Here is a 26,875-nt window from a genome sequence, read left to right as displayed (position 1 = left end):
AATGGTGGGTAGGGGGGTACCGACAATCCTTTCAGCAGTTTTGATTGTCCGTTGCAGTCGGAGTTTGTCCTTTTTTGTAGCAGCACCAAACCAGACTGTGATGGAAGAACACAGGACTGATTCGATGACCGCTGTGTAGAACTGTCTCAGCAGCTCCGATGGCAGGCCGTGCTTTCTCAGAAGCTGCAGGAAGTACATCCTCTGCTGGGCCTTTTTGAGGACGGAGTTGATGTTGTTCGCCCACTTCAGGTCCTGAGAGATTGTAATTCCCAGGAACTTGAAGGGCTCGACGGTTGACACAAGGCAGCTGGACAACGTGAGGGGCAGCTGTGGCGAAGGATGCCTCCTGAAGTCCACGATCATCTCTACAGTCTTGAGCGTGTTCAGCTCCAGGTTGTGTCGGCCACACCACAGCTCCAGCCGCTCCGCTTCCTGTCGATATGCAGACTCGTCACCGTCCTTGATGAGGCCGATGACAGTGGTGTCATCTGCAAACTTCAGGAGCTTGACAGTCGGGTTCGCTGAGGTGCAAAATGTCAGTGAGGATACCGTTGGGAAAGATCTTACTTAACTTTTTGTGTAAACGTTACCTACCTGGTTTCAAGAAGCAACGCCGTACATCAACAACGTCATCAGCAAATCTGAAACAGCGCATTGAACTAAAGCTCCCTGCTAGCCTTTCAAGGTTGACCATGTGCAACTGCGAGTGACAAAAAAAAAATCAAGACACAGCAACGGCGAGCCAAAACAGATCCTCTACCATGGAAAAAGATTTGCACCTAATTGGACTACTGTCCTGTTTTTATTTTAATAATTCCTAATTAAACCATTCAAGCAACAAGTTGTTTGCTTGCCTTTGAAAATATACTCTAAGGCAGTGATGTCCTACCTTTAAGGAGCCAAGGCACATATTTTACAATTGAAAAATCTCACGGCACACCAACAAACAAGAATGTCACAAAAAGTGGATACATTAATTACTGTATGTAATTCCTGCCATCTAATAGAAGAGCATTTATTTGTTCTGTCTGTCGCTTTGCCTCACTAGCGTAAATAGATGAACAAAGATGCATTATTTCTTGTAAAAAAAAAAAAAAAAAAAAAAAAAAAAAATGTTTTTTGAGCAATTACGTAAAATTTTATAATTTCGCACGGGACACCTGAAAAGCGCTCATGGCACACTAATGTGCCCCGCGGGGCACACCGGTTGAGAATCAGTGCTCTTAGGTTGAAAGATGCAGCTCGCTACTAGTGTGGACTGAATCGGTGGCAAGGGTAATAGCTTGCAGCAACATCTTTGGGGGGGAAAAAAACTATGAGCTAGTTTATTTTTGGAAATGTGAGCTTTTTGAACTTTTAAATTATGAACTGTGAACTGAAGTAGTTCATTGTAAAATTTATGAGCTAAACTTTAAAGTAGTTCATGTAGAAATTGAACTTTCCTAACATTGCGGTTACCATCCCGGGTTTCAAGCACCCTTCCATTGGGGGACTGGTTACAGTACTTGGGTGGAGTTCCCCATGTCGGGTAAACCAACACTCTACTGACCACTTGATTGGCCGATAGTAAAACTGCTGTACCTGCTAATGTTGTACTCAAGACCACACTATCCGAGACCAAGACTTGCCTGAGACCAAGACAAGACCAAGACATTTGGGAGTCGAGACCAAGTCAAGACAAAAACGGAGACAAGTCGAGACCGACACAAGACCAGGACTTGAACAAGCTGAGACCGTGACAAGACCATAAAAATCAATTTTAAAAACCATGACCAAACCATGACCTCTTTCCAGAAATATTAATGTCAGAAAGACCAGTTGAGATCCGCTGGTGTTACTTACAGTTAATGTTAGCTCACCTGTTTGTTTTCTTTCAAGATGCTAGCTAAAGTTCAACAATGTTCCCGGCGTTCTATTGCGTTGAAGAGTGTGAAATTTTCACACCGCAGAGTGATTACTTTTAAAGTCCTTGTGGTTGAGGAAGCCAAATTGAATTACCGCTGAGTTAGTGAACATGTCTTTCTTCAGGCTCTCCTCGCTCATTTTCGTACTTTGGTCTCACTATAAATTATATAAAAGTGGCCATTTGGCCAGACTCCTTACTAGAATGATTTTAAAACTGTGTAATTTATTTCATTAATATGTCATCTCTTAAGTCATTTCTGAGGAAACTTCTAGTTCTAGTGGTTGAAAGTCTGCGATTGGCTGGTGCCCAGTTCATGGTCTTGCCCAAAGTGAACTGGGATAGGCTCCAGCAACCCTTGTGACGATTGGTGGTGTAGAAAATGGGTGGATGGTTGAAAGTGGCCTTCCTTGTTTCCATTTAGCGGCCTGAAAATTATCTTGATGTACATGGATTTAGCGTACACTTTGACATACTATGAGCGTGCAGCAGGATGTTTTACCCACTTCCCATTAAATGTTCTAGGCTTGTCGGTATTATAGAACCATGTTAACCACCATTTCCTGTCAGAACTCAGCCATTATGCTGCAGCTTCTCTTTCGTGGAAGCTCAAGACACGTGACATTTGTTTGACCAGTGACTATCAGTCATAAAAAAAACTCCAGTAAACAAATTTAAAATAACTTTGACATTTACCCACCATGCAATAACATAGTGTTGTTTAAACCCCAAGATATGTTGATATACAGTACAAACTTGGGTGGATAATATATTTAAAGAGTAGTCACATCTGGCATCTCTCTCCCTCTTCTCCAATCATGGTAGGGGATTATAACTTCCGGAAGCAGATGTTAAATAATAGCAACACGCATGCACACACGCACGCTTGCACGCACAAGATACACACACCAAAGCTCAAATAAGAATGAACAGGGCTCAAAAGATAAAATTGTCAGCCAATATCAATATTTGAGCTTAACACAAAAATATTTGTCAGAGGCTAACTACTAGCCCTAATTCTTTAAACAGAGCTGTTGTGACCAAAGCACTGGTTTTGGCATTCTACTAACATTAGTCTCTACTCCTGGAACCTGTACCATAGAGGCGATTGGCTACATTTTATTTATTTTTTTAAATACAGCTTTGACGACTTTGAAACCAAATCAAGCATATATCGTTGCAGTCAAATAAAAAATCTTGATCTTTATGACGATTTGGACTTTTAAGCTAATTAGTATTTGGTAAACTTTAAAACACAAACACCACTCACTAAATGTTTGAGATATTGGTCTTTTCAGGATTAACAGAAATGCAACTGTTCAGTTTTCCAGTCATTATTGCACAACTTGCTGTTCTCTAAAAAATAGCTTGAATGGCAAAATTATTTGATCCAATACATTTCCAAGGACATCCACTTCTATAGCTTTCTGTAACTCTTCCAGTCTCTGTATCTCTGGTGCAATCTGCTGATGACATGCTGTGACTCTAAACCCAGTGGCCACTTACTTCTGAGAACATCCTGTTTGAAGCCTTGCAATGGCAAGGTACTTTTGATCAATTGTTGGGTGTCGTCTTGTCCTCATGATGTCAAAATGTAAACAACATGATGAAGCGGACTGTTTAAATATAAATTCTAATTACACACGGAATTTTTTTGTTCCATTTATGGACCAAACACCTGTTGTAATTTTGCTTGTTGGAGTACAGCAAGTTGTGCAACAAGTACTAAAACATTGAACAATTGGACATGTGCATTCAAAGGTCTAAAGAAATTCAACTTAAGTTCACCTGTCAACGTTATAGCTTATTTTAGATCAATTCTGAAATATCACCTGCACGCTAAATATCACTAACCTTTTGTGAGTACTGTTGTGTACTGTTCTGCTTTAGACCACAGCTCCGTTGACTTTGTGTTGGAGAAGGGTAAAAACACACAAAGGGACTGGAGAGGAAAAACAATCCCCCCCTGCTTTGTCTTATCAAAAGTATTGAACCTATGTGTTGACAGCCCTGGATTATTAAAGTATATTTTGTCAATTTCACCATGATCAAGCCAAGTATTACAGTAGAATTGTAATTCCATATAAAATGTTAATCTATTGCAAAGGTTGTTGGGGTATAATCTTGATGACGACGATAAAAATTTTTTTTTTTGTGGAGGTAACAATAATGTGCACCTGCACGTTTTTTTACCCCTGCGTTGCCACACTTACTAAAATGCAAAGTAGCCATTCATTGCTCTGTTTCCAGTTGCACAAAAGATACGGCCTCTCATGTTGTCATGACATCGCATGTGTGTCTAAACCCTGCAACAGGAAGGCACATATTAAATACATGAATCATATGTTGAACAACACAGCACTGCATCATAGACCCATTGATTGAATTAATTTTTAAATTGCTGCTTTCACAATTAAATGTTACATTTGACATATTGAGTTGAATGGGGAAAACTAACATATTTTTAATAGTAATTATTAATTCAAATGCCAGGTCTGCATCTTATAACTGTTATTTAGACATAATGAGCCCTTTTGAAGTCATCGTTTATGCAAATTTACCAAACTGTTTAATTTTCAGAGCAGCCTGTTTTCCTGGGGAGGTGGACCAGTGGGTGACCTTCTTCCTTCTTTGGCTCCCGTTGTGTCATCTGAACTGATAGCTGACCTTTGAACTTTTAGCTCAGTCAGAGAAGACCAGAGACAAGACACTACTATGATCAAGCACATCTTACATTCCAAACAGCATGGCTTTCTTCTTCCAGCGTCATTTCCATTTATGGCAAAAGAGACAGAAGTACCCTGCTACTGTCTGTCAGCCTGGTCCTGCAGTTCTCGTCAGCAAAGCACGGAGGCGTTCTAGTATTGGCCTGCCCTCCGTAGCACTACTAGAAAGCAGGCGCTCCTCTAGTGGCTTGCCACCGCTTCCTTATCAGAGGCGCCCCAGTGTTGGCATTTTGGTGGCCTGTGGACAAAATCGACAGTCCATTAAAGATGAGGCCTTCACTAATTCAAGCGAATCAACTGAAGAAACCAAACTCGAGAGAGCAGATATCTCATTTCAAAAAGAAGGGAGAGCATTTCAATATAAACATAGTTCTCGACGCTCTTCAACTTCCTTCTCTGCTGGGCGTCGAAGAATGGCGGTGCGATACTGTCACCCCACCAAGGAAAAGTCCATTGAACCTCATTTGATTGGTTCCTCCCTGTTACTTGCGAGTGTTGTCCACATGGGCAGTGCTGCGAAGGAAAAGCAATTGGAAGATTCAACTGTCTCACTTTGTTCCGACGCTGAGTCGGATGGTGAGGAAGCCAGCGTCCTGGAAGTGGAGAAAAAAACAGGAAGGAAAAGAGATGAGAGACCTCGAGTGCATGCAACCCAAGCGGTTTTGACGGAACGCAACAAACCCAGGCACTTCCTCCGACCTCCTCGCTGTCTAAGACGGAACTCCTCACATCTCCTCCCAGCTGAATCCATCTATCATAACAGTGAAATGCATTATGGACTTTATGGTCGCTATAATCATCGAAAGTCGAGTCAAGGTCCTCAAGCTCTAAAAACACTATTTCATACTTCCACCAGCAACCTCAGTCTGAGGCAGATGGCCTCAGGAGATCTGAAGTTGGATCCCGAAGCATTCCTTTGTGAACCTACCGTCCCTAAAAGCTGCTCTTCGCCTCTCAGTGGATCAGAAGGGTCAACATACTATGATCCATATCTGGAAACATGGGAGAACTTCCTATCGTACGTAATAAAGTATCACTCATAAACACCCATTCAGACACAATGTGTTACATTCAGTGTCTTGCCTAGGAGTGCATATACATTTGTTTTTGTCTTGTTCTCAGGCGAGAACCTGAGGTTGTTGTTTGGTGCGCATGCTTTTCAGGACTGCCTCCCACAGAAGCTCACATCATGAACAGAAGAAAGGAATACATAAATAATGAATTTGAATTAAAAATCAATACAACCGGTCCATTTTAACAAATAACTAAAATACTTTCTAATGATTGCTATGAAAACACCTTGTTTAGCTGACTTTGGGCTGCAACGGATCAAACTGTTCGGATGGGATCACAGTTTTGAGGTCACGGACTGGATTATTTTTCAGATAATCAATCAATCGATCGAAAAAACAAAACAAATAGAATTTAGACCATTTATTTTGTAAAACACTTGCTCATTAAATAAAAACAACATTCAACTCAAAATATCAAATATGGCCATTTAAATTATATGGCCGCAACTTAATGCGCAACGTGCGGCATGATACTTTCTCCTTTTATACATGGACCGTGAATGAAAAACATCTAAAAAAAGAGCAATTTAAGGAATAAGGCTCTTGCTTTGAACATGGCTAATGGATTAAACACTAGCCAATGTTCACATCATTGAAAAAGAAGAAAGCAAAGCATACCTGAGTTGATAATCTCGGGTGACTGGGATATTAGTATTGGGTCTCTCTATCTTCCACTCAGTCACTGTTTGCGTCAGGAGGCTGCCTGCGCCAGATGTATGCCTGTGTGACGCAGAGGGGACATGTTTGTCTGTAGTGAGCACAACAGACAATATCTGGCAAAATTAAAAAAAAAAATTCTTTTCCTATTCATAAAGACTCTGCTCGGATCGTTATACAGAAGTAGGTGCGCAACAGGATTTCATAACGTGTTTTGCACAATGGAGTATGTCCTCATGTCTTCACCAATAAACACCCCAATATCTTTTCTAATAGCTTAATCCCGTTGCATGTTTGTTTTGTGCACCAGGGTGCTGCTTAAATGGCACGATGATAAGGTTGTTGGGCAAGCTTCGTCTTACATGCAACTGAGATGACACAACAGGGTTTTCAAGTTTCTCTGCTTCGTTACTATTGTTTTGCCCTGGCTAGCATCTACTGCTGCGTATAGTGAGTGTGCATTAAACATGCTGCCCTTGTCTGAACACGCAAAACTTTTTTTTCCACTCGATACAAACCAATAGAGATGGGTACGCGTGGAGTGTGGTGTCACCTCCACACTTCTCTCCTCATGCGCACGCTACCTCTCTGCTCACGTGGCAAGGTTTTAGTTTTCAAAATAACAATATGGACTAGTCAAGGGTAAGTCGTGTTATTATGCAAGAGTGTATCTGCAAATGTAGAAATGAGCTCATATTAGATAACGTTAGCTAGTTGTGTGGGCTCTGGGATCTTTTCATGCTAATGCTTCCTGTGTATGAGCGGAGAGGTTTGGAGGTGACTCCACACTGCACACACATACTCTTGAACCCATTTGTGGACCACGTGTGTGCCGAAATGTGGAGAGTTCACAGATCAAAGATGATCCGTTGTACCACTATGTCCCGTACGTTTTTGGGGAATCCATTTTTTTTTTTTTTTTTTTTTTTTAATTAAATCATTCTGGCATTACATCCATGTGGATATGCCGGTTATTATGCACCCAGTATGCTACGTTTGTGTAACATCGACCTTACACAAGGCTTCTTCATGCTACAGAAGGTAATGTTTATATTGGGTGTTCTGCATCATCACCATGATCATATCCTGTCATATTCCAAATGCACGTTGATCCAAAGCAGTGTTCAACTAGAAAACTAACCACTATTACAAATCAAATGTTCTCTAATATGTAGCAGACATTCCAACAGCTTCTTCCCTCATGCAATCAACTTCTTAAACACCTAACCTACAATTCAATTACAACATGATGGCAATTTTTTTACTTGAGTTCGTTGTCACATTTCTGTGGGGCCAATTATATATTACTCGTGCACTCACTGTAGTAGTCTCGACACGCTGCACTATTTCCATATCTGTTGTTGACCAATACTGGCCACTCATGCCAGAGTAGCATCTGTTCCATATGCACAATGATTGAGGAGTATGTGCAACATTTGCACAATCAACATTGTCCCAGATTAATCGCACTACTCGTCACTTTAAACTCCATACACTCCTTGAAGTCTCGGCGCCCCTTGCACAATGGTCTTTGCACCGGACTAGTGAATGCGCCGCCCCCCATAATGATGAGGATAATGTGGATGAATTACAGTTTGAGTCATTTGTTTATGTGATCTAAATCATTGTTTGTCGTGGAAACTGTTTAAGGTACACCAGCATGGTTGGTGGGAAACGCTGATCAACAACTCGCTTATCTATTGATGCGGGCCAGCTCCATGCATTCAGTCATGAGCACAATATTCTGCGTTATGGTTAAATTAGTTGTATTGGATTTATTAAATACAGAATATGAAAACACATGCTACTTCATAGTAGCCTGTTCCATGAGCGCTGCACATACTGTGTGTCTCACTGGCGACGATTCACTTCCATCCTCTACAGGAGTTAGTTTCAGTATGACAATTTTTTAAAATGGATTTCTATAGCATTCATGCATCTAAGTAAAACGCCATGACACAGGAATTTCAGCGAGCCCCAGACTTAAATGAGTCACGCCTCGCAAGCCGTTACATGCAAACTAGCCGGGTATGCGCGGTGGGTGTGTCAGAAATCATTACGGGTGAATCGGCGAACCTTGAAAGCGCAAGAGGGCTCTTAAAATACAAACTTACCAACGGAAGAATATGACCCATTCTTCTGTCGATGTAAGCACCTTTCTTTCTCCGCACTCTGGAGGTTGTTGTTAATACAGCGCCCCGTGGAGGTGAAACATCATATGGCACTTTGGAGGAAGTTGCAATATGCGCCATACGACGTGAAAGAGACTCCTGAAAAGCCATCAAACATATTCAAACTGCCACTGTCACAAAGTTTTCTTTTATTTTTCTTACCACCAACATTCAACTGAAAGTTATTTATTAGAGAAGTAAATTTGTATGACAACAGGATGGCCAACGAAATACCTGTGGGGACGGAAGCGCAAGTACACTAAAGGATTTTCAATCGGCATTTCTAGGGATGTTCAAAATTTTACTCTATTTAAAGGCAGGACACTGTGACCACAGAATGTATTGTTTTATTGAATATACCGCAACGTCTTCCCCGTGTCCTCGGAGATGAGCAGGAGTTGCTGCTACTGGTTGAGCGCATCAGCTTCTCCCGCTCGTTCATTGTCACACTAATGTGAAAAATCAAAACGGATGCGTTCAGTGAGGAGCACAATTTTGCTAATGATTGAAGCGGTGGGCACGTCAACAGCAATGCTGCGATGATTAACTTTCTTCTCCGGTGCAGAGGTTGATTTCACATTTCGAGTGTGACATGTTTTTCAAATGGATTTCAGTGGCATTCACGTCTCAGGAAAACTACTTTCCAGGAATTATCCTCTTTCAGACTTAAATGAGTCACGCCTCTCAAGCCGTTATGCGCAAACAAGCTGGGTACGCACAGGATGTGTGACAGAAGTCATTGCGGGAGAATCTGCGCACCTTGAAGGGTGAGCAAGCCAGGTGTGGAAAAAATCGACTTGTGTACGAATGTGAGAATATGGCCCTAACTGAAGGAAAAAAATAAAGACTGCAAGAACCATGAAGGAAAGGAGAAAAACAGAAAAGTGGCTGCATTGAAGGCGGCGCAAAGCTCTCTCCAGGAAGGAAATTTTGAATATGGTGGATTTCTCTCAGAGAGTGCAGACCAGTGTTGTGTTTGTTGTCTGTTTGTTAGTTTGCTGGCTTCATCCTAGTTCATAAGCTGATTTCACTTGGTTGTTCTAGTGATGTTATGTTGACTCAGATGGTGAAAATAAATTCCTTTATCTTCATTCTCAGTGGAATCTAATTGGTTCTTTCTTGGTCCATGTGCCACCCCTCCGTAAAGTTCTGTGGAAATTGATATAGTATTTTTTGCACAATTCTGCTATAGTTAATAGTCTACTATTTATTGCTTTACTGTGTCAAAATTACTATTGTGAAAACGTCATTGAAACACCAAGATGTAAACTCTGGTAATTCTGCTATATACTACATTGTTTATGGCACTCGGTTTGATTTTCCTTGTCTTTTTTTCCTGTTTCCAGGAAAGCAATAGCAAAATCTGGCCTGCACCATCTTCCCTGTCAGCCCAGTACATCATCTTTAAACCGACCAGAACCAGAAGCGAGCATCTGCAGTACTGTTGACTGGACTGTGAGTAGAACTATCCAGTCAAAGGACCAATATGTCTCAATTTCTATCTCAATATTTCACTCACGGACGGCACGGTGGTAGACTGGTTAGCACATCTGCTTGACAGTTATGAGGAACTGGTTTCAAATCCAGCCTTGCCTGTGTGGAGTTTGCATGTTTTCTCCGGGTACTCCAGTTTCCTCCCACATGCCAAAAACATGCATGCTAGGTTAATTGAAGACTCTAAATTGCCCGTAGGTGTGAATGTGAGTGCGAATGGTTGTCTGTTTCCATGTGCCCTGCGTTTTGGCTGGCGACCAGTTAAGGTTGTATCCCGCTCTCACCCAGGGTCAGCTGGGATAGGCTCCAGCATGCCCGCGACCCTAGTGTGGATAAGCGGTACAGAAAATGGATGGATGGATACTTAACTCTCTTTCTCCATCTCCATCCATCCATCAATTTTCAACACCGCTTATCCTGGTTAGGGTCGCGTGGTGCTGGAGCCTACCCCAGCTGACTTCGGGCAATAGGCGGACTACACCCTGAACTGGTCGCCAGTCAGTCGCAGGGCACATATAGACACGGACAACCATTCGCACTCACGTTCACACTGTCACTGAGTGGGAACTGAACCCACACTGCCCGCACCAAAGTCAGGCGAGTGTACCACAAGACCATCAGTGACGCTCTTTCTCCATCTCTTTCTATATAAATATATGTACGTTTGTCTGAACAGGAGTCTGCTCAGTATGGAGAGCATATCTGGTTTGAGACTAATGTGTCTGGAGACTACTGTTATGTGGGAGAACAGCACTGTATTGCCAAAGCACTGGTTAGTATTGCATGGTAATATCTTCATATTCCCCTCATGCTTACTGTTTCTCTGTCTCGCCGTCCATTTGTCCATCCGCCCCATCTTTCTATCTTTCCCTCTAGCCCTACCTCCATTGAGCTACAGTATCTGTCCGTCACTACCTCCATCTCTCCCATGTATGTTGACCACATGTTGGCGCTCTGACAGTTGCATGCACACAAAGTTATGATACACTCCACTCCCTTTGAAAAATATTGGAACCGTGAGGAAAATACCTTTATTCTTGCTGTAGACTTAAAACATGGGTTTTTGATATGAGACAAGAACTACATTTCAGCTTTGATTTCCTGGTAGTTACATTTAGATCTGAGACACAATAGATGTCAACTTTTTGTGATTTTTCATATGAGCAAGAGTATTGGAACACATGACTGACTGTTCTTGTATTTCCCAGGTGCGTCCTGTTACATTGAATTTTTAGACAATAACTGGGGCTAAATAGCTATGCTCAGTTTTTTATTTGAGTTTTGCCTGTGAAGACTACATTTATACAAGTTAGACTAGATTAATATAACAATAAACAGCCACTATGATGAAATATAAGTTTAAAAAACTTTTTTATTTTTTATTTATTTATTTATTTTTTTTAAATGTCCTTTTTGTTGTTATGCTAGAGTGGGTCCAACTACGAGACAAATTCCTTGTGTGTCTTGTAACATACAGTGCTTGGCAAATAAAGCTGATAAAGCTGATTCTCGTAGAAAAATAACCAACATGAATACCAGGGAGCTGTCTGTGAGTGAAAAACATTGTAAAGCTGAGAGAAAGTGGAGAATTAATCAGAGCCATTGCTCATGAAGTATAGCCAATACAACCATTTGGCGCTATAAAGACCCGAAAACAACTGTTAGAGTTAAAATTACACATCTAGGAGACTTGGACTATGCTGTATCTACCTACCATTGTTTCCTTACATACCAAGATGGTGGTCCCATCTGATTTTGTCATTCTCTGATTTAGTCAAACATGGACTATGTCCCAATGACAAACTTCCTTGTCAGTCATTGGTTAGTTAATCAACTAAGCAAGTGTGAGGCAAACAGTAAAGTGCGAATATACAGAAATCAATCTATTTACAAACCACAATTTCAATGAAGTTGGGACCTTTTGTGAAACGTAAATAAAAACAGAATACGTTTTGCAAATCAAATTTCAACCTTTTGTCAATTGTATACACTACAAAGTTATTTAATGTTCAAACTGATAAACCTTTATTTATTTTTTTTCAACTTCCCAATTGGAATTCCTTTAGAACTGGGGTTTGTATTAGCAAGAAGAATAGGAAGACCAGGCTGAAAATTAGCCTTAATTTCTATGGACTGATGATGAGGCAAAGATGAACCTTTGCCAAAGTGATGTAAAAGGCTAAAGTTTCAAGAAATAAGGTATCTGCTCATGACCCCAAATAAAAAAGTTCATCTGTGAAACACAGTGAAATTATTGTCATGGTGTGGGCTTTTATGGCTTCTTCTGGGAAACGCTCATTGATTTTTATTGATGTAAGACATGATGGCAGCAGCAAAAGGAACTCAGAAGTATACAGAATAATTTTTTCCTCCAAACTGACTGGGAGATTCTTTTATCATGTAGCAAAATAGCAACTCACAACAAACACACTGCCAATACCACTAAGGAGTTCATCAGGGGCAAGACGTGTAAGATTTTCAACTGGCCAAGCCAGTAGCCAGACCTAATCCCTGAGCATGCATTTTACCTGCTAAAGAAGAGAGTAACCCCATAAAACAAACAACAATTGAAAGAGGCTATGGTGAATTCTGGAAAAGCAATCACATATGAATATCAGAGGCTTGATTAAAATATTGCAAGTGAAAGATTGTTTACCAAATATTAAGTCTTGCATTAATATTCAGCTTTTTAGTCTTAAGTCTTTAACTGAAACTTAAAAACTTAGTTTGCCTACTGTTCCAATGCTTTTGGAGGAGAGTGTATATCAAGCTGCACAATTATGCAACTGGTGTAGGATTTGTTTGACTTCGCTCAGTAAAGAACTGCATTTTAGTCAGTTGTATTACATGATAGTATGCTACCATTTTAATGGTGAAAGGTGAATTGTCTCTGTGAATAAAGAAAAACACAATTTGTAATTCTTATTCTTACTCTTCACAGCAAAAGTCAGTCACCCGGAGAAAGTGTGCTGCCTGCAAGATAGTTGTCCACACAATTTGTATTGAACAACTGGAGAAGGTACTTTGTTTATTTCTGTCCAGGGTTGAGGCTTATAAATTGAGTTTAGTGGGAATCTTTGCAAATTTAATCTTGCACATGCGTGCATAAATTAATGCTAATACATCCTCACATATATACCGATACATGCGCTGGCAAAATTGTTGGTACAATTGCGACCGAACCCTGCCATGAATAGCAAATAAAACAGTGAATAATTGACCTCCTTAAAAACGTTAATTGCCCATTTTAATAGTTTAAATAGGCTTACAGATTTTATTTAAAAAAATGCACCTACAGTAAGTGCGTGTGTACATGCACAGGTGGCAACTTCCACTGACAACTCCGGCTCATCCCGAATATTCAAACCTTGTCTCTCTGTCGAGATGTATCACTCAACATAATTCCTGGGCTTCGGTGCCATCTTGTTACATCTTCCAGCATTTTACAAAGAGCACAAAAAACACATAGGTGAGTTTTTCAGCGATTATCGGAGAATAATGTTCTGTATGTTCAAATGAATGGAATCAGGTACACTCTTTAAAAATATCCACACTTTTCTCGCCCATATCCATTCTTTTTAACTAGCTGCTTATTCCTTAACTGTTAAGCGATCTTTATATGGTTCAAGAAATGCGATCAAGTACAATATACTGTCTGTAAAGCATCAAACGCCTATACAGGCTCGCTATTCAAGGCGTCCATATATCCAGTCGCTCAGTGCGTCGGCAACTCTTATTTTTATGTGATGGTCCGGTCCAGTCAGGTTCTACTGCATCGTGCAGTGTGTGGCAGGTCTAATGTAATGATTGTCAAAGTGTGGTACTGGTACCACTAGTGGTCCGTGAAAGAACCACTGCCCAAGTAAAGTTCAGTTTGATTTAACTTTTTGTGCAACACATTTGCATTTGATCTTTAAGAACTGTTTTTGTTTTGTAACTTTTATTTGGGTACCATTTTCATTTATCTTTGATGTACAATATATTTTTATTTAATCATAATTTCTATATTTAATGCTAATGTTAATATTCAAACTGTTGATAAAGTTACGGTGGCTTACAATAGTATTAAATACAGTGTGGTTTTTACATACTTCTGTCTTGTTTTTGATACACATTAAGGATTCCTACGGGATAATATTTTAATATTGGTCATGATGGTGGTACGTGGCTAGGAAAGTATAATTTTAGGTAGTACTTTGAGTAAAAACTTAGAGAACTACTGGGCTAATGTATGTATGTCATATTAAGAAAAGTAGTGCTTTTATGGTTGGTTTCAACAAAATAATAAATCTTGATCATGAGTAAAAGACCCACGCAGATGAATGCATTTAGTCTTTTTGGCTCCCATTGGCTCTCGCTTCACTCAAACATTGGTTCTTTACTGTGATGCTTCGATCCGTAGACTAAATGAATGGTTAGACCCTGCATGAAGACCAAACATGTATTCATGCAGGCATGAAATATGTTCTCAAGCTAAAAGTGTAGACGAGAATTATTAAAGAGGGACAAGACGATACAGGCAAAATAATAAAGCAGGATTGTGATTGTACCCTCAAAGTGGAGGTCAGACAAATGTGAAGAGAAGGATTAGTTGAAACCCTCATGTCATCCTTGCGCAAAAAAGAGAAGCTGGTATTTTGCACCTTACACATGACACCATTATGTAATACACAGGCTGCGCCATTTTGATAGTGTCGCTCTTATTTTGAAGGTACCAACTATTAGCCTTTTAAAAGGTGACTTAGAATTATCCGATCAAATACAATTATTATGAAAAGTTCACAAGAAGAATCTTCATTAAATTACCCCAGGACCAGAATGAAATGTGAATTCACTGATTTTGTTTCTAGCAGCCTCAATCTTTAAAGTTAGGAAATATAAAAATATTATCAGTTACTCATGTTTTTTCACAATTTGCGACAAGGCTCGGTCCCCATCCACGGTGAGTACTGATAATAATACAGTAATTATTATTATCTTTGTAAGGGACAAATCTTAGATCTCATTTGTGCAAATGTACTGAAATTTGGCCAGTTGCCTGAATTTCTCCCTGGAAATCTTTTAGTATTGCTGTGATTGTTTGTGCAAATCATTCTGTGATGATAAGACTACCGTACAGTACTTTGTCCACATCTGTATTCTTCCTCTATTTTCTTCTAGATTAATTTCAGATGCAAGCCATCTTTCAGGGACTCTAGTTTCAAAAACATTCGAGAGGTGAGTTCTGAGTGAGTTATTGTTAACCCTCATTTTGTGTTCATTTCATTTTTAACAATTTTGTGTTCCTGGTCAGATATGCCCGTTCCACTAAGACTCACCATAAAAAAAACTGTATTAATTGACATCATCACAACTTGTTGAGTTAGATTTTTTGATTAACTTTTAGTGAATATTACAAGTTGAGAACTTCAATATGTTTTTAGTGGCTTCTTTGCCTCATTGATGTGATCTTATCCACTTGAAAGCAAGTTCTAATAAGCACAATTACTGGAGTAGTTTGACTATAGGAAATATTCAGATGATAACTCTGACTTTTGGTCAGAGTTATCAATGGCTTTGTGAAACCATTTATTTTTTTTATACAGTCGCAAAAAGTATAGCCTGTTGTGTTCCCAGTCAAAAGTGACCATGAATATTTGTGTAGAAAGGAAGTTAACCCAAACCCGCGCTTGATATTTTCACAATATTCTAAGAGAAATGTTTTATACATTAACGAACCACTAGCAACAACCTGTGAATATTCTCATTCATCCACGTCATTTCATTCTCAGTGCATTAAATCGATCGCAACTGGACTGTTTTGGTTGTCTTAGAAGACGTTTCATATCCTGCTTGAAAGGGCAGAATCTCCTAAAAGCGACTTGATGCTCATCCACTGTAATGTTTGGACTTGGGTTAGATACAGAGGTGGGACCAAGTCATTGCTTTGCAAGTCACAAAAGAGAAGGTTGATGGATGTCGTGAGGGAAGATGAGGGCAGTTGGTGTTCGAGAGGAGGATGCAGGAGATAGGCTTACATGGAAAAGGATGACACGCTGCGGCGACCCCTAAAGGGACAAGCTGAAAAGAAAAGAAGGAGAGGTGTGAAAAAGTGGTTGCCCCTTCTTGATTTCTTTTTTTTTTTTTTTTTTTTTATAAATGTTTTCCATCATCAAGCAAATTGAAATATTAGTCAAAGACAACACATATAAACAAAATGCAGTTTTTAAAAGAATGTTTTTATTATTACGGGAGAAAAAAAATCCAAACCAAAATGGCCCTGTGTGAAAAAGTGATTGCCACCTAAACCCAGTAACTGGTTGGGCCACCCTTAGCAGCAACAACTCCAATCAAGCGTTTGCGATAATTTGCAATGAGTCTCTTACAGTGCTGTGGAGGAATTTTGGCCCACTCATCTGTGTAGAATTGTTGTAATTTAGCCACATTGGAGGGTTTTCAAGCATAAACCGCCTTTTTAAGGTCATGTCACAGCATCTCAATAGGATTCAGGTCAGGACTTTGACCTCTTCAAAGTCTTCATTTTGTTTTTCTTCAGTCATTCGGAGGTGGACTTACTGGTGTGTTTTGGATCATTGCCCTCCTGCAAATCCCAAGTTTTTTTCAGCTTGATGTTACAAACAGATGGCCAGACATTCTCCTTCAAGATTTTTTGATAGACAGCAGAATTCATGGTTCCATTTAACACGGCAAGTCTTCCAGGTCTGGAAGCAGCAGTTACGTGCTGATCACTAAATAAAGTGAATAAAAATAAATAAATACAAGACTGATTCTTAAGAACACTATACTGACTAAACCAGACTGTAATAAACAGGAAGCCCAGACAGCTCATGGCCGGCCCGTCGTGTGACTATTTGCGTGATCGCTGACAAAGCTAGCTGCTAGTGCTAACAAAAACAAGCATACGTGAAGTCAAGCTGGGAGAATATTAAATGGACTGACAAGATGAAAGTTGAGCTTTTTGGAAGGTGTGTATCTCATCAAGTCTGGCATAAATGTAGCACAGCATTTCAGAAAAAGAACATCATACCAACAGTCAAACATAGTGGTGATAGTGTGATGGTCTTGGACGGCTTTGCTCCTTCAGGACCTGGACAACTTTGATTGCTGGAACTATAAATTCTGCTCTTTAACAGAAGATCCTGAGGAAGAATGTTCAGCCATCAATCTGTGACCTCAAGCTGAAGCACACTTGGTTTCTGCAGCAGGATAATGATCCAAAACACACCAGCAAGTCAACTTCTGAATGGCTTAAATAAAAAACCAAAATGAAGGTTTGGAGTGGTCAAACTCCATACTTGATTTCAATTGATATGTAGTGGCATGACCTTAAAAAGGCAGTTCATGCTGGAAAACCCTCCATTTTTGCTGAATTTAAACAATACTGCAAGGAAGAGTGGGCCAAAATATCTCCACAGAAATGTGAAATACTCATTGCCAGTGATAGAAAATGCTTGATTTCAGTTGTTGCTGCTGAGGACGGCCCAACCAGTTATTAGGTTTAGGGGGCCATTACCTTTTCACACAGAGCCAGCTAACTTTGAATAGGTTTTTTTCCCCCTTAATAAATGAAATCAACATTTTAAAGCAGCATTTTAAATTCATTTGGGTTATAGTTGTCTGATATTTACATTTGTTTGATGATCTTAATCCTTAAAGTGGAGATACTGTGCAAAAATATAAGAATTTGACAAAGTGGGCCAATACTTTTTCATGGCACTGTATGTAACAGCCACATTTATTGTTGATTTTTGTTGCAAAACCATTACGTAGTGTCTGAAAGAGTGACTTCCTGGCCGATTCCTCTACTTGGATGTGCCCAAGAGGGCGTTAACTGTTAAAAGAAATAAGGTCTAATTAAGCTTTAGTATGGTGAGATACTTCCATCTGAATGATATCCATTAAGAACATCAATTTAATGGTTACCATCCATCCATCCATTTTCTTCTGCTTATCCGAGCTCTTCTGGGGGATCCCGAGGCGTTCCCAGACCAGCCAGGAGACATAGTCTGTTCAGCGTTTCCTGGGTCGTCCCCGGGGTCTCCTCCCAGTGGGACATGCCCGGAACACCTCACCAGGGAGGCGTCCAGGAGGCATGCTAATCAGATGTCCCAGCCACCTCATCTGGCTCCTCTCAATGCAAAGGAGCGTGGCTTGACTCTGAGCCCCTTGCGGATGACCAAGCTTCTTACCGAATCTCGAAGGGAGAGCCCGGACACGCTGCGGAGGAAAACTCATTTCGGCCGCTTGTATCCGGGATCTTGTTCTTTCAGTCACGACAAACAGCTCGTGACCATAGGTGAGGGTAGGAACGTAGATCGACCGGTAAATTGCAAACTTTGCCTTTCGGCTTAGCTCCTTCTTCACCACAACGGACGGATACAAAGTCTGCATCACTGCAGACGCTGCACCGATCCGCCTGTCGCTCTCCCGTTCCATTCTTCCCTCACTCGTGAACAAGACCCCAAGATACTTGAACTACTCCGCTTGGGGCAGGATATCATTCCCGACCTGGAGAGGGCACTCCACCCTTTTCTGACTAAGGACCATGGTCTCAGATTTAGAGGCGCTGATTTTTATCCCAACCACTTCACACTCTGCTGCGAACCGCTCCAGTGAGAGTTGGAGATCACACCTTGATAAAGCCAGAAGAACCACATCATCTGCAAAAAGCACAGATGCAATACTGAGGCCACCAAACCGGACCCCCTCTAGACCTCGGCTGTTCCTAGAAATTCTCTCCATAAACGTTATGAACAGAATCAGTGACAAAGGGCAGCTTTGGCGTAGTCCAACCCTCACCGGAATCGAATCCGACTGACTGCTGGCAATGCGGACCAAACTCTGACACTGGTTGTACGGGGACCGAACAGCCCGTATCAGGGGGTTTGGTACCCCATACTCCAGAGGCACCGCCCACAGGACTCCCAGAGGGACACGATCGAACGCCTTCTCCAGGTCCACAAAACACATGTAGACTGGTTGGGCGAACTCCCATGCATACTCGAGGACCCTGCCGAGGGTGTAGAGCTGGTCCATGGTTAATGGTTACATCGTTCTGAAATCCCTAGAATAAAATTAACATTGGCATATTGAGCTATTGTGAGACAGCTGAAGAGTGTTTGTTTCTCAATACTTTGGTAAAAGTGGCAAGTCTTTTGCCGTCAATGGGGTCGAGTCCGAGTGAAGTCATGAGTCGTTGCTCTTCAAGACCAGGTCGATTTGCAAGTCTTTTTTGGGGGGGGGGGGGGTTTCTGGATCTGTGTGTCTGACTGGGTAAGCAACTTCCAATTATCTACAATGGACTAAAGGAATAGTTCAAAGAAGGATTTGATGCTATTAGTCCATGGCATATTTTGTAGGTCCTGGGTTCATCCCGATGATATTTTCAGCCCGTAAAAGACCAGGATAAGTCTCAATTCTTTGACTTGAATGTGACAGCAACCTTAGCAATGGCCACCCTCTTCATCACTGAATTCCTCCTCATCAGTTATTTGTTGGTCTGAATTGTATTCTGTTGTTTTCGCTTTCTTACACTTCCTCCTCAGGGTTGTCGTTTTCCTGGCCTCTCCCCTCACATTAATGTAGTGACCATCAAATATGTAATTAAGAAGCTCACTTACTGTATATCGACCTGCCACTGTGCTGCCACACAATGAACTGTGAGCAAAGCCTCAAAATGTACAAGTTCAATTAAACTCACAAAATTAAATTCATATAATTTTGTTTGTGTGTTCAAATTATCTTTGTCATAAAATCATAAAGTCTTAGGTCAATCTGAACAAATTTATTACAACTTTCACAGATACAAATTTTAAATCGGTCAAATTTGACCAGAACACAAGGATGGTGCTACTGCAGATTGTGTTTTAAAGAAAACCTGTTAGCTGACAGCTGATTCCCAGTACACGTAAGTTAAATGTGTGTCAAGTTAAAGTTTATTTTATTTTTTGAAAATAAGCCCTGGTCATTTTGCCTTCCAGCTGAACGTTGTACGTCATCACTGGGTGCATCGAAGAAGACAAGAGGGAAAATGTAAACAATGTGGCAAGGTGGGTGGTGGTGATTTTTTTAAATTTATTTTTTCCTCTCAACACTTCATTATTAATAGTTAAAAAGTTTTTTTGTGATGTTCAGGGCTTCCAGCAGAAGTTTGCTTTCCACAGTAAAGAGATTGTTGCCATTAGCTGCTCCTGGTGTAAACAGGCGGTGAGAATCTTTCTAATCTTATCTTATTAAATACCTTATTATAAACTCTTTTTTAAAACAAACAAAAAAAAGGTATTGTCCTAAGAAAATTGACTTCCCTGTTTTAGTTCCACAACAAGGTGTCCTGTTTCATGTTGCACCAAATTGAGGAGGTCTGTCCAATAGGAGCTCACGCTGCCCTCGTAGTTCCACCTTCATGGATTGTTCGAGTCCGACGTTGCCAGGTAAGAGTTGGTGATGGTTTATTTACAGAGTTGAGGTCTGCCCAGACACCTTCTAGGTTTACATCATGTGTCCGCTGCTACTGCTCGAAATTTACATTTGGCACACTCCTAGCTGTGACCGCAACACTGTCACACATAAGAATGGATGTAACAAGATCTGTCAGTACATCTACATGCATATTAATTGACAGTTCAGTTCTACCCACTTTTTTACGACTTTGACATCAGAATTTACATGCACTGGGTATAAAACTATAATGCTCCTTTCAGCCTATTTCGCTGTGGAAATTGAACAAGATGTGGTTTGCTACTGACTTGTTGCTAACTGGTAGCAGGTGAGCCATTAGCATTTCATTCATGTATTCAGGACTTAAACCGTTTAGGGATTTGTAGACCAGTAGCAGAACTTTAAAATCTATTCTAAAGCTGACTAGAAGCCAGTGTAAAGACTTTAGAATTGGAGATTAGAAGTCAAGACTGCTCTAATAGTAGTGAATTAAATGTATTCTGCTTTCTTTCTGGTGTGCAGACCATCATTTTAAATGCATCAATCAGTGTCTGTAGAAACGGAAAAAAAATGACCAAACATAAAGGTTGTTTCATTTACACACGTCACAATTAACATGAGTTTGAATGTGACACAGCCACACTTATAAGAGGGTCGCACACATGTGTAACTATATTATTGTTTGTATATGTGTATACTGTATGTATTGTTTATGACTACTTCTCTCTAAAATATTACTTTTTTATTTTGAATCCAAATCTGAGACCATGGTCCTCATTCGGAAAAGCGTGGCGTGCCCTCTCCAGGTCGGGGATGAGATCCTGCCCCAAGTGGAGGAGTTCAAGTAGCTTGGGGTCTTGTTCACAAGTGAGGGAAGAATGGAACGCGAGATCGACAGGCAGATCGGTGCAGTGTCTGCAGTGATGTGGACTTTGTATCGATCCGTTGTGGTAAAGAAGGAGCTTAGCCAAAAGGCGAAGCTCTCAATTTACCGGTCGAGCTATGTCCTACCCTCACCTATGGCCACGAGTTGTGAGTCTTGACCGAAAGAACAAGATCCCAGATACAAGCGGCCAAAATGAGTTTCCTCCGTAGGGTGTCCGGGCTCTCCCTTATAGAGAGGGTGAGAAGCTCGGTCATCCGGAGGGGCTCAGAGTAGAGCCGCTGCTCCTCCACATTGAGAGGAGCCAGATGAGGTGGCTGGGGCATCTGATTCGGATGCCTCCCTGGTGAGGTATTCCGGGGACGACTCAGAACACGCTGGAGAGACTACGTCTCTCAGCCGGCCTGGGAAAGCCTCGGTATCCCCCGGAAGAGCTGGATGAAGTGGCTGGGGAGAGGGAAGTCTGGGCGTCCCTGCTAAACCTACTGACCCCGTGACCCGACCTCGAATAAGCGGTAGAAAATGGATGGATGGATATTTGTTTATAAAATAATATAGATACAAAATGATACCATGATTTAATCACTAAAAAATATGATCTAGCCATATTTGACATGAAAAGAATCATTTTAAAACTATTTTTTTGGTGTTGCGCGGGTTCCATCAATCGCTATCGATTTCCATCCATTTATCCATTTTCTATACTGGTTGCTCTCATTAGGATGACAGGTGAGCTGGAACCTATTCCAGATTACTTTTGGTGAGAGGCATTGTGCATCTTGGACTGGTCGCTAGTCGGTTGCAGGGCGCATATGGAAAAACAACCAGTCACACTCACATTCACAGCAGTTTGGAGTCTTCAATTAGAAGCTTGTACAGTATTTGGAATGTGGGAGGAAGCTGGAGAAAACTTGTGAACCCAGAACCTTCTCACTGTGAGGCAGACGTCTTACCCACTTCTTTGCCATCCTGCCCTTGCTATAGAATGGAATACTGTATATTTAATATAGATGGATGGTGTAAAATGTTGACATTAAACATTCTACACAGCATCCTTGACTTATGCTCTTCTTTCAAACAGGCATCCATGAAGTCAAGTAAGAAGAAAAAAAGGACATCCTTCAAGAGGAAAAGTAGTAAAAAAGGAGCTGAGGTACATTAGCAAAATGTATGGTCCTTGATGAATCTGCATTCAAAAACTTTCTGCTTTCCAACATTGATAGTTTCCTTCACAAGAGTTTTCTTTCTAAACCCATGTGGGACAAGGCGGATTGCAATGCTTACAGCCCCCAGGGAATACATTTATGTGGCATCTGGGAATCGGTATTACATGCTTTGATACGTTAACCGTAGTTCATTCTGACAAGAAAGTATTCATTCAAATGGCTGACCTTTTTGATACATAAAACTTCTTGTTTTCAAAATGAAAATAACTTTTATCTGCCATATATTGATTGATTAATTGAACGTTCTATTTCAAACATAGTACAAAAGCAAAATAATGAAAAGATTACTATATTAAATATCCCATATTGAAAGACTGTGTACTGCTGGTCTGAAAAGGAGTAGAGAGAAGTTAAAACTCTCAAACTTAGATCGTACCTCTTCACCATTACCTAAGCTAAATTATCCATAAAGAAGTGCAATCCAGAATTCAGTGAACCCGAGCTATTGGCCATGAATAGGGGCTGAGCCTGGTTGCGAATAGCGAAAATCTGTGAGTAACTGACGCCCACCCAAAAAGGTGTGTAAGGCAAAACACTTTTTCTAATACACAAGGCTATGGCCTGACTAAATGAAGCTCCTCCCCTCACTTCAACATATTTGATTGTCCCAAGATGTCACAAGAGGGCACCAAAGTAATATTTTTATGAGACAGATAAACAGTGAGGAGGTGAGTTTTTCATCAAATAATGGAGGTTAGGCCCCCGCCCAAAAATCTACAAATAGGCAAATTTGTGAATGCCCAACGGGGTTCACTTAACACACGATATCACGTACTGTATCTCTCAAAGCACTTTGTCCTGTACGTCTAAGAGTTTCTCTGAATTATATTTTTACTATGACTTGATTTTTACACTGATTTGTTAATCCATGTTAATGTGCTTACGTTTCCTCCTTGCATTTTGACTCAGTGATGACTTCACATATGTCATTCACACTCAATTTCAGAATTTTCTGAATGAATTATAATTTTTAGTTGCATTGTTTTGGTTAATCACAGGATGTACGACAATGGAAGCCATTCATCATCCGGCCCATCCCTTCCCCATTGATGAAACCACTGGTGGTGTTTGTCAACCCCAAAAGTGGTGGAAACCAGGTATTGAAGATTTGTTAAAGTAGATTCTGGGTTTGTCTGGCTTCTGCCTGGTGTTTGAGTGTGATATTTATTTATTTTTACACATCTGACAGGGCACTAAAATCCTTCAGTCTTTCATGTGGTATCTAAATCCAAGGCAGGTTTTTGATCTGGGCCAGGGAGGACCCAAAGAGGGGTAATTATTTACAGAAGTATTCAAATACTCTTATATGATTAACCACTAACTTGGTTTATGACTTCTAGCTTGGAGCTGTATCGTAAAGTTCATAACCTGAGGATTTTGGCCTGTGGAGGGGATGGAACTGTGAGTACTTGAAGTAAATACATAAATTACACTTGCACCATTTTTATTATCAACGTTGTGACCATTTGCAGAAGGAAATATCTAATGCAAGAGCTATTAAATAGCATTAAAGTATTAAATATACTGCCTCTACAAAGATAATAATGTTTAGCTTTAATCGACAATAGCAGCTTTTACATTGCATTCCTGGTAAATTGGTGCATATGAGGATATGATATGAATGTATACCGCCACCTACAGGTTATGAAAAAGGTGTACGTTTTCATTCCAATATGACAGGGGTACATATGACTGCTGATATGTACAATTGTGCTCAAAAGTTTACAATTACATACAAGTATGCCAGCACGTGCACACAGAGCAGAATAATTATTTTAAGAATCTAATAAAATACAGATAATACTTAATGTTTTGATCATATTGATAGCAGCAATAGGTAGAAGGGGTTTCCAGAATATTGAGGTCAACTTTGAGGGTGCGTATTGTACATGTGTGCGATTTGTACACAAGAAATTATGGTAGATGTGTGGCAGTGTCAGTGTGACACAAAGCGGTGTGGGCAACGAGTCTTGTGTGTTACACTTTGCACTCTGGTCGCGGCTAGCGACGTTCCGCCTCCAATGTAGTTGGCAAATTCCTGGTTTGACTTGAAACCCTCATCCTGCATTGGTACTTTACACAAATGACAGCGAGCTGACAAAAAGGTGTCTTAGATGGCCAGTGTGAGAGGTACTTTCCGTGTGTAATTCATTTAACAATATTTTACTGTATCTTTTTTGTTGTGGTTATAGTTTGCAGTGGTCTAGAACTGTACTGCATCTTGCTGAAAGCTCTTCCTAATATTTTTTACTCTCCTGTGCATGTGTGTAAAACAAGGTGGGGTGGATCATCTCCTGCCTTGATGAACTTGCGTTGAATCCTCAACCTCCTGTTGCAGTGTTACCACTTGGGACAGGAAATGACCTTGCTAGGACTCTCAACTGGGGAGGGGTGAGTCCGAAGAGCAAAGGTGGCAAAAGTACTCACACTCTGTATTTAAATAGACGTACAGACACTTGTGTAAAAAAATACACTCTGGTTAAAATAGAAGTACTGATTCAGCGTCTTTACTTGAGTAAAAATTCAAAAGCAAAGACTCTGAACAGTATTTCAGTACTAAAGTAGAAATTTAGTTTTAGTGGCAATTACATACAAAAACAGTTTTATTCAATTGGTACAACGAAAGAAACTCCTCTGCAAACAAAGTAGTCCCTCTTTTATTAACTTCAATAGCTCATACTTAAAAGAGAGAACAGCTAGCTAGCATTGGCTCAGCCCCTTATGCCATCAAATCAACATGTTCCCATCGCTTTGCTAATGTTGTGAACTAACAAAAAATGCTAAATTGGCAAATGATAATAACTGGAAAAATACGCCTTATCTGTATGTGTTCTTTTCACATTTAGACGGAGAGTTTTTTAATACTGCCAGCAACTGGTAGTTTTTAAGATGGCACAAGAAAACAACGCATTTGCAGCAAATCAGTCTTGGAGTCGACAACATCAAACAATTCTCTTCAATAAGCCATGAATGGGAAAAAGTGTGATTATTCGAATCTGTTGCATCATAGGTTAATGCTTCCTGGGTCATATAGGGTCCTCCATGTTGTCCTGTTTTTTTTTCCCGCCTAAAAAGTCCCCAAGGTCTCAATTAATCAAAATCTCAACCGTAGTTGGCTTTACCTCTCTATTTTATTCTATTTTACGTTGTGTCGTCCACAGAGTTTGAAAAGAGAGACAAATGTATTTTGACAAGGTGTGGATAGAACAGATCAGTTTTTAAATGTAGGGAGTAAAAGTAAGGAACCGTCAGAAAAATAAATGCATGTACAGTAAACTTTGTTGCTTCCCACCCCTACTGAATAGACAAGTTTTAATAGTGAATAGTGAATGATTTTCAATATATTTGTGCACAGGGCTATACAGATGAACCTCTGTCCAAAATCCTGTCTCATGTTGAGGATGGAACTGTGGTCCAGCTTGACAGGTGGAATCTACAGGTTGAAGCCAATCACAGTGCTGGGGCTGAGGTGGATGAGCAGCAAACCGATAAGGTTTGCCATAAAACATTTTCAGCACTAACTTTTGAAACACGGTCACATTGTAGGCCCATAATAATAAAAAGTAATAATAGTGACTCTTCTGAACAGTTTGGCAGTCAAAAAACTAAATCGGATTTCCGTCATTTGGGTAAATTAGGGGACTAATGAACAAGAATCATTCTTGAGTTTGAGTTTATTCTTAGCCGGTCAACAACAACAAACATTGCATACAATTACACAATATCAAACAAACAACAGATACATACAGTAAATTTAAATAAAAATGCATTTCGACACACTAACCAGGCAAAGTAAACTGACCAGCAAGGACTGAGGTGGGCCGTTGTCCGGTCTCTTACCCCCAGTCCCACAATTAATCAAAAGATAAATTAGCCACGCGTCCTGGAAAAATTGCGAGTGTGGAAGAGTTAACAATACCACGACTAAGATTATTCCATAATGGTACTACCCTGTTACAAAAATATATATTTATATATACATTTCCTTAGGTCCAAATTAGTACATTTAATCTGGACTTTTAAATTGTGACCCCTTGTTCGATCCGACAATGCATATTCAAATAATAATTGAAAGTTCATATCCACTAGGACATTAGTTCTGAATTTTTATTTCCAATTGTCATAAACTGTTTTCCGCCCAACCAAATATGCCTGAAACCATTTAAGCAGTTAACCAGCAATGCCATACGATTGAAGCATATGCAAGAGTTTAACATGAGACACACTGTTAAATGCTTAAGAATATCCAAGCAGAATGCATCAACACATGCACCACCATCAATAGCATTGCTCCAGTCATTCATC

The 26,875-nt window shown here is 40.3% G+C and overlaps 1 protein-coding gene and 1 long non-coding RNA gene across 9 annotated transcripts in view; one reads left to right on the top strand and one right to left on the bottom strand.

Annotated features, from left to right (window-relative positions):
- Positions 1 to 26,875, top strand: part of LOC133405698 (diacylglycerol kinase zeta-like) — a 114,665-nt gene that overhangs the window by 37,677 nt on the left and 50,113 nt on the right. For 4 of the 8 annotated variants that reach the window (XM_061682766.1, XM_061682764.1, XM_061682772.1 and 1 more), the window contains exons 2-15: positions 4,484 to 5,647; positions 9,877 to 9,985; positions 10,701 to 10,796; positions 12,966 to 13,043; positions 15,185 to 15,241; positions 20,005 to 20,073; positions 20,159 to 20,230; positions 20,338 to 20,454; positions 22,426 to 22,497; positions 23,569 to 23,667; positions 23,760 to 23,842; positions 23,911 to 23,971; positions 24,848 to 24,961; positions 25,926 to 26,063. In XM_061682766.1, coding sequence (XP_061538750.1) covers positions 4,650 to 5,647; positions 9,877 to 9,985; positions 10,701 to 10,796; positions 12,966 to 13,043; positions 15,185 to 15,241; positions 20,005 to 20,073; positions 20,159 to 20,230; positions 20,338 to 20,454; positions 22,426 to 22,497; positions 23,569 to 23,667; positions 23,760 to 23,842; positions 23,911 to 23,971; positions 24,848 to 24,961; positions 25,926 to 26,063 — 2,163 coding nt within the window. In that variant the 5' untranslated portion in view covers positions 4,484 to 4,649. The remainder of the gene's footprint in view (positions 1 to 4,483; positions 5,648 to 9,876; positions 9,986 to 10,700; positions 10,797 to 12,965; positions 13,044 to 15,184; positions 15,242 to 20,004; positions 20,074 to 20,158; positions 20,231 to 20,337; positions 20,455 to 22,425; positions 22,498 to 23,568; positions 23,668 to 23,759; positions 23,843 to 23,910; positions 23,972 to 24,847; positions 24,962 to 25,925; positions 26,064 to 26,875) is intronic. The other 4 variants (XM_061682769.1, XM_061682770.1, XM_061682768.1 and 1 more) reach the window with 2 other exon arrangements.
- On the bottom strand, positions 601 to 8,525 carry LOC133405784 (uncharacterized). Its single transcript, XR_009768993.1, has 6 exons — positions 8,474 to 8,525; positions 6,321 to 6,422; positions 5,311 to 5,380; positions 4,638 to 5,222; positions 4,117 to 4,209; positions 601 to 700 (listed from the first exon to the last, which is right to left on the bottom strand). It is a non-coding gene; the product is annotated as an uncharacterized LOC133405784 (long non-coding RNA).

Source organism: Phycodurus eques, chromosome 1 (genome assembly GCF_024500275.1).
Source record: "Phycodurus eques isolate BA_2022a chromosome 1, UOR_Pequ_1.1, whole genome shotgun sequence".
NCBI lineage: Eukaryota > Metazoa > Chordata > Actinopteri > Syngnathiformes > Syngnathidae > Phycodurus > Phycodurus eques.
The sequence above is the reverse complement of the archived record's forward strand: the minus strand, read 5'-3'. Positions and strand labels throughout refer to the sequence as shown.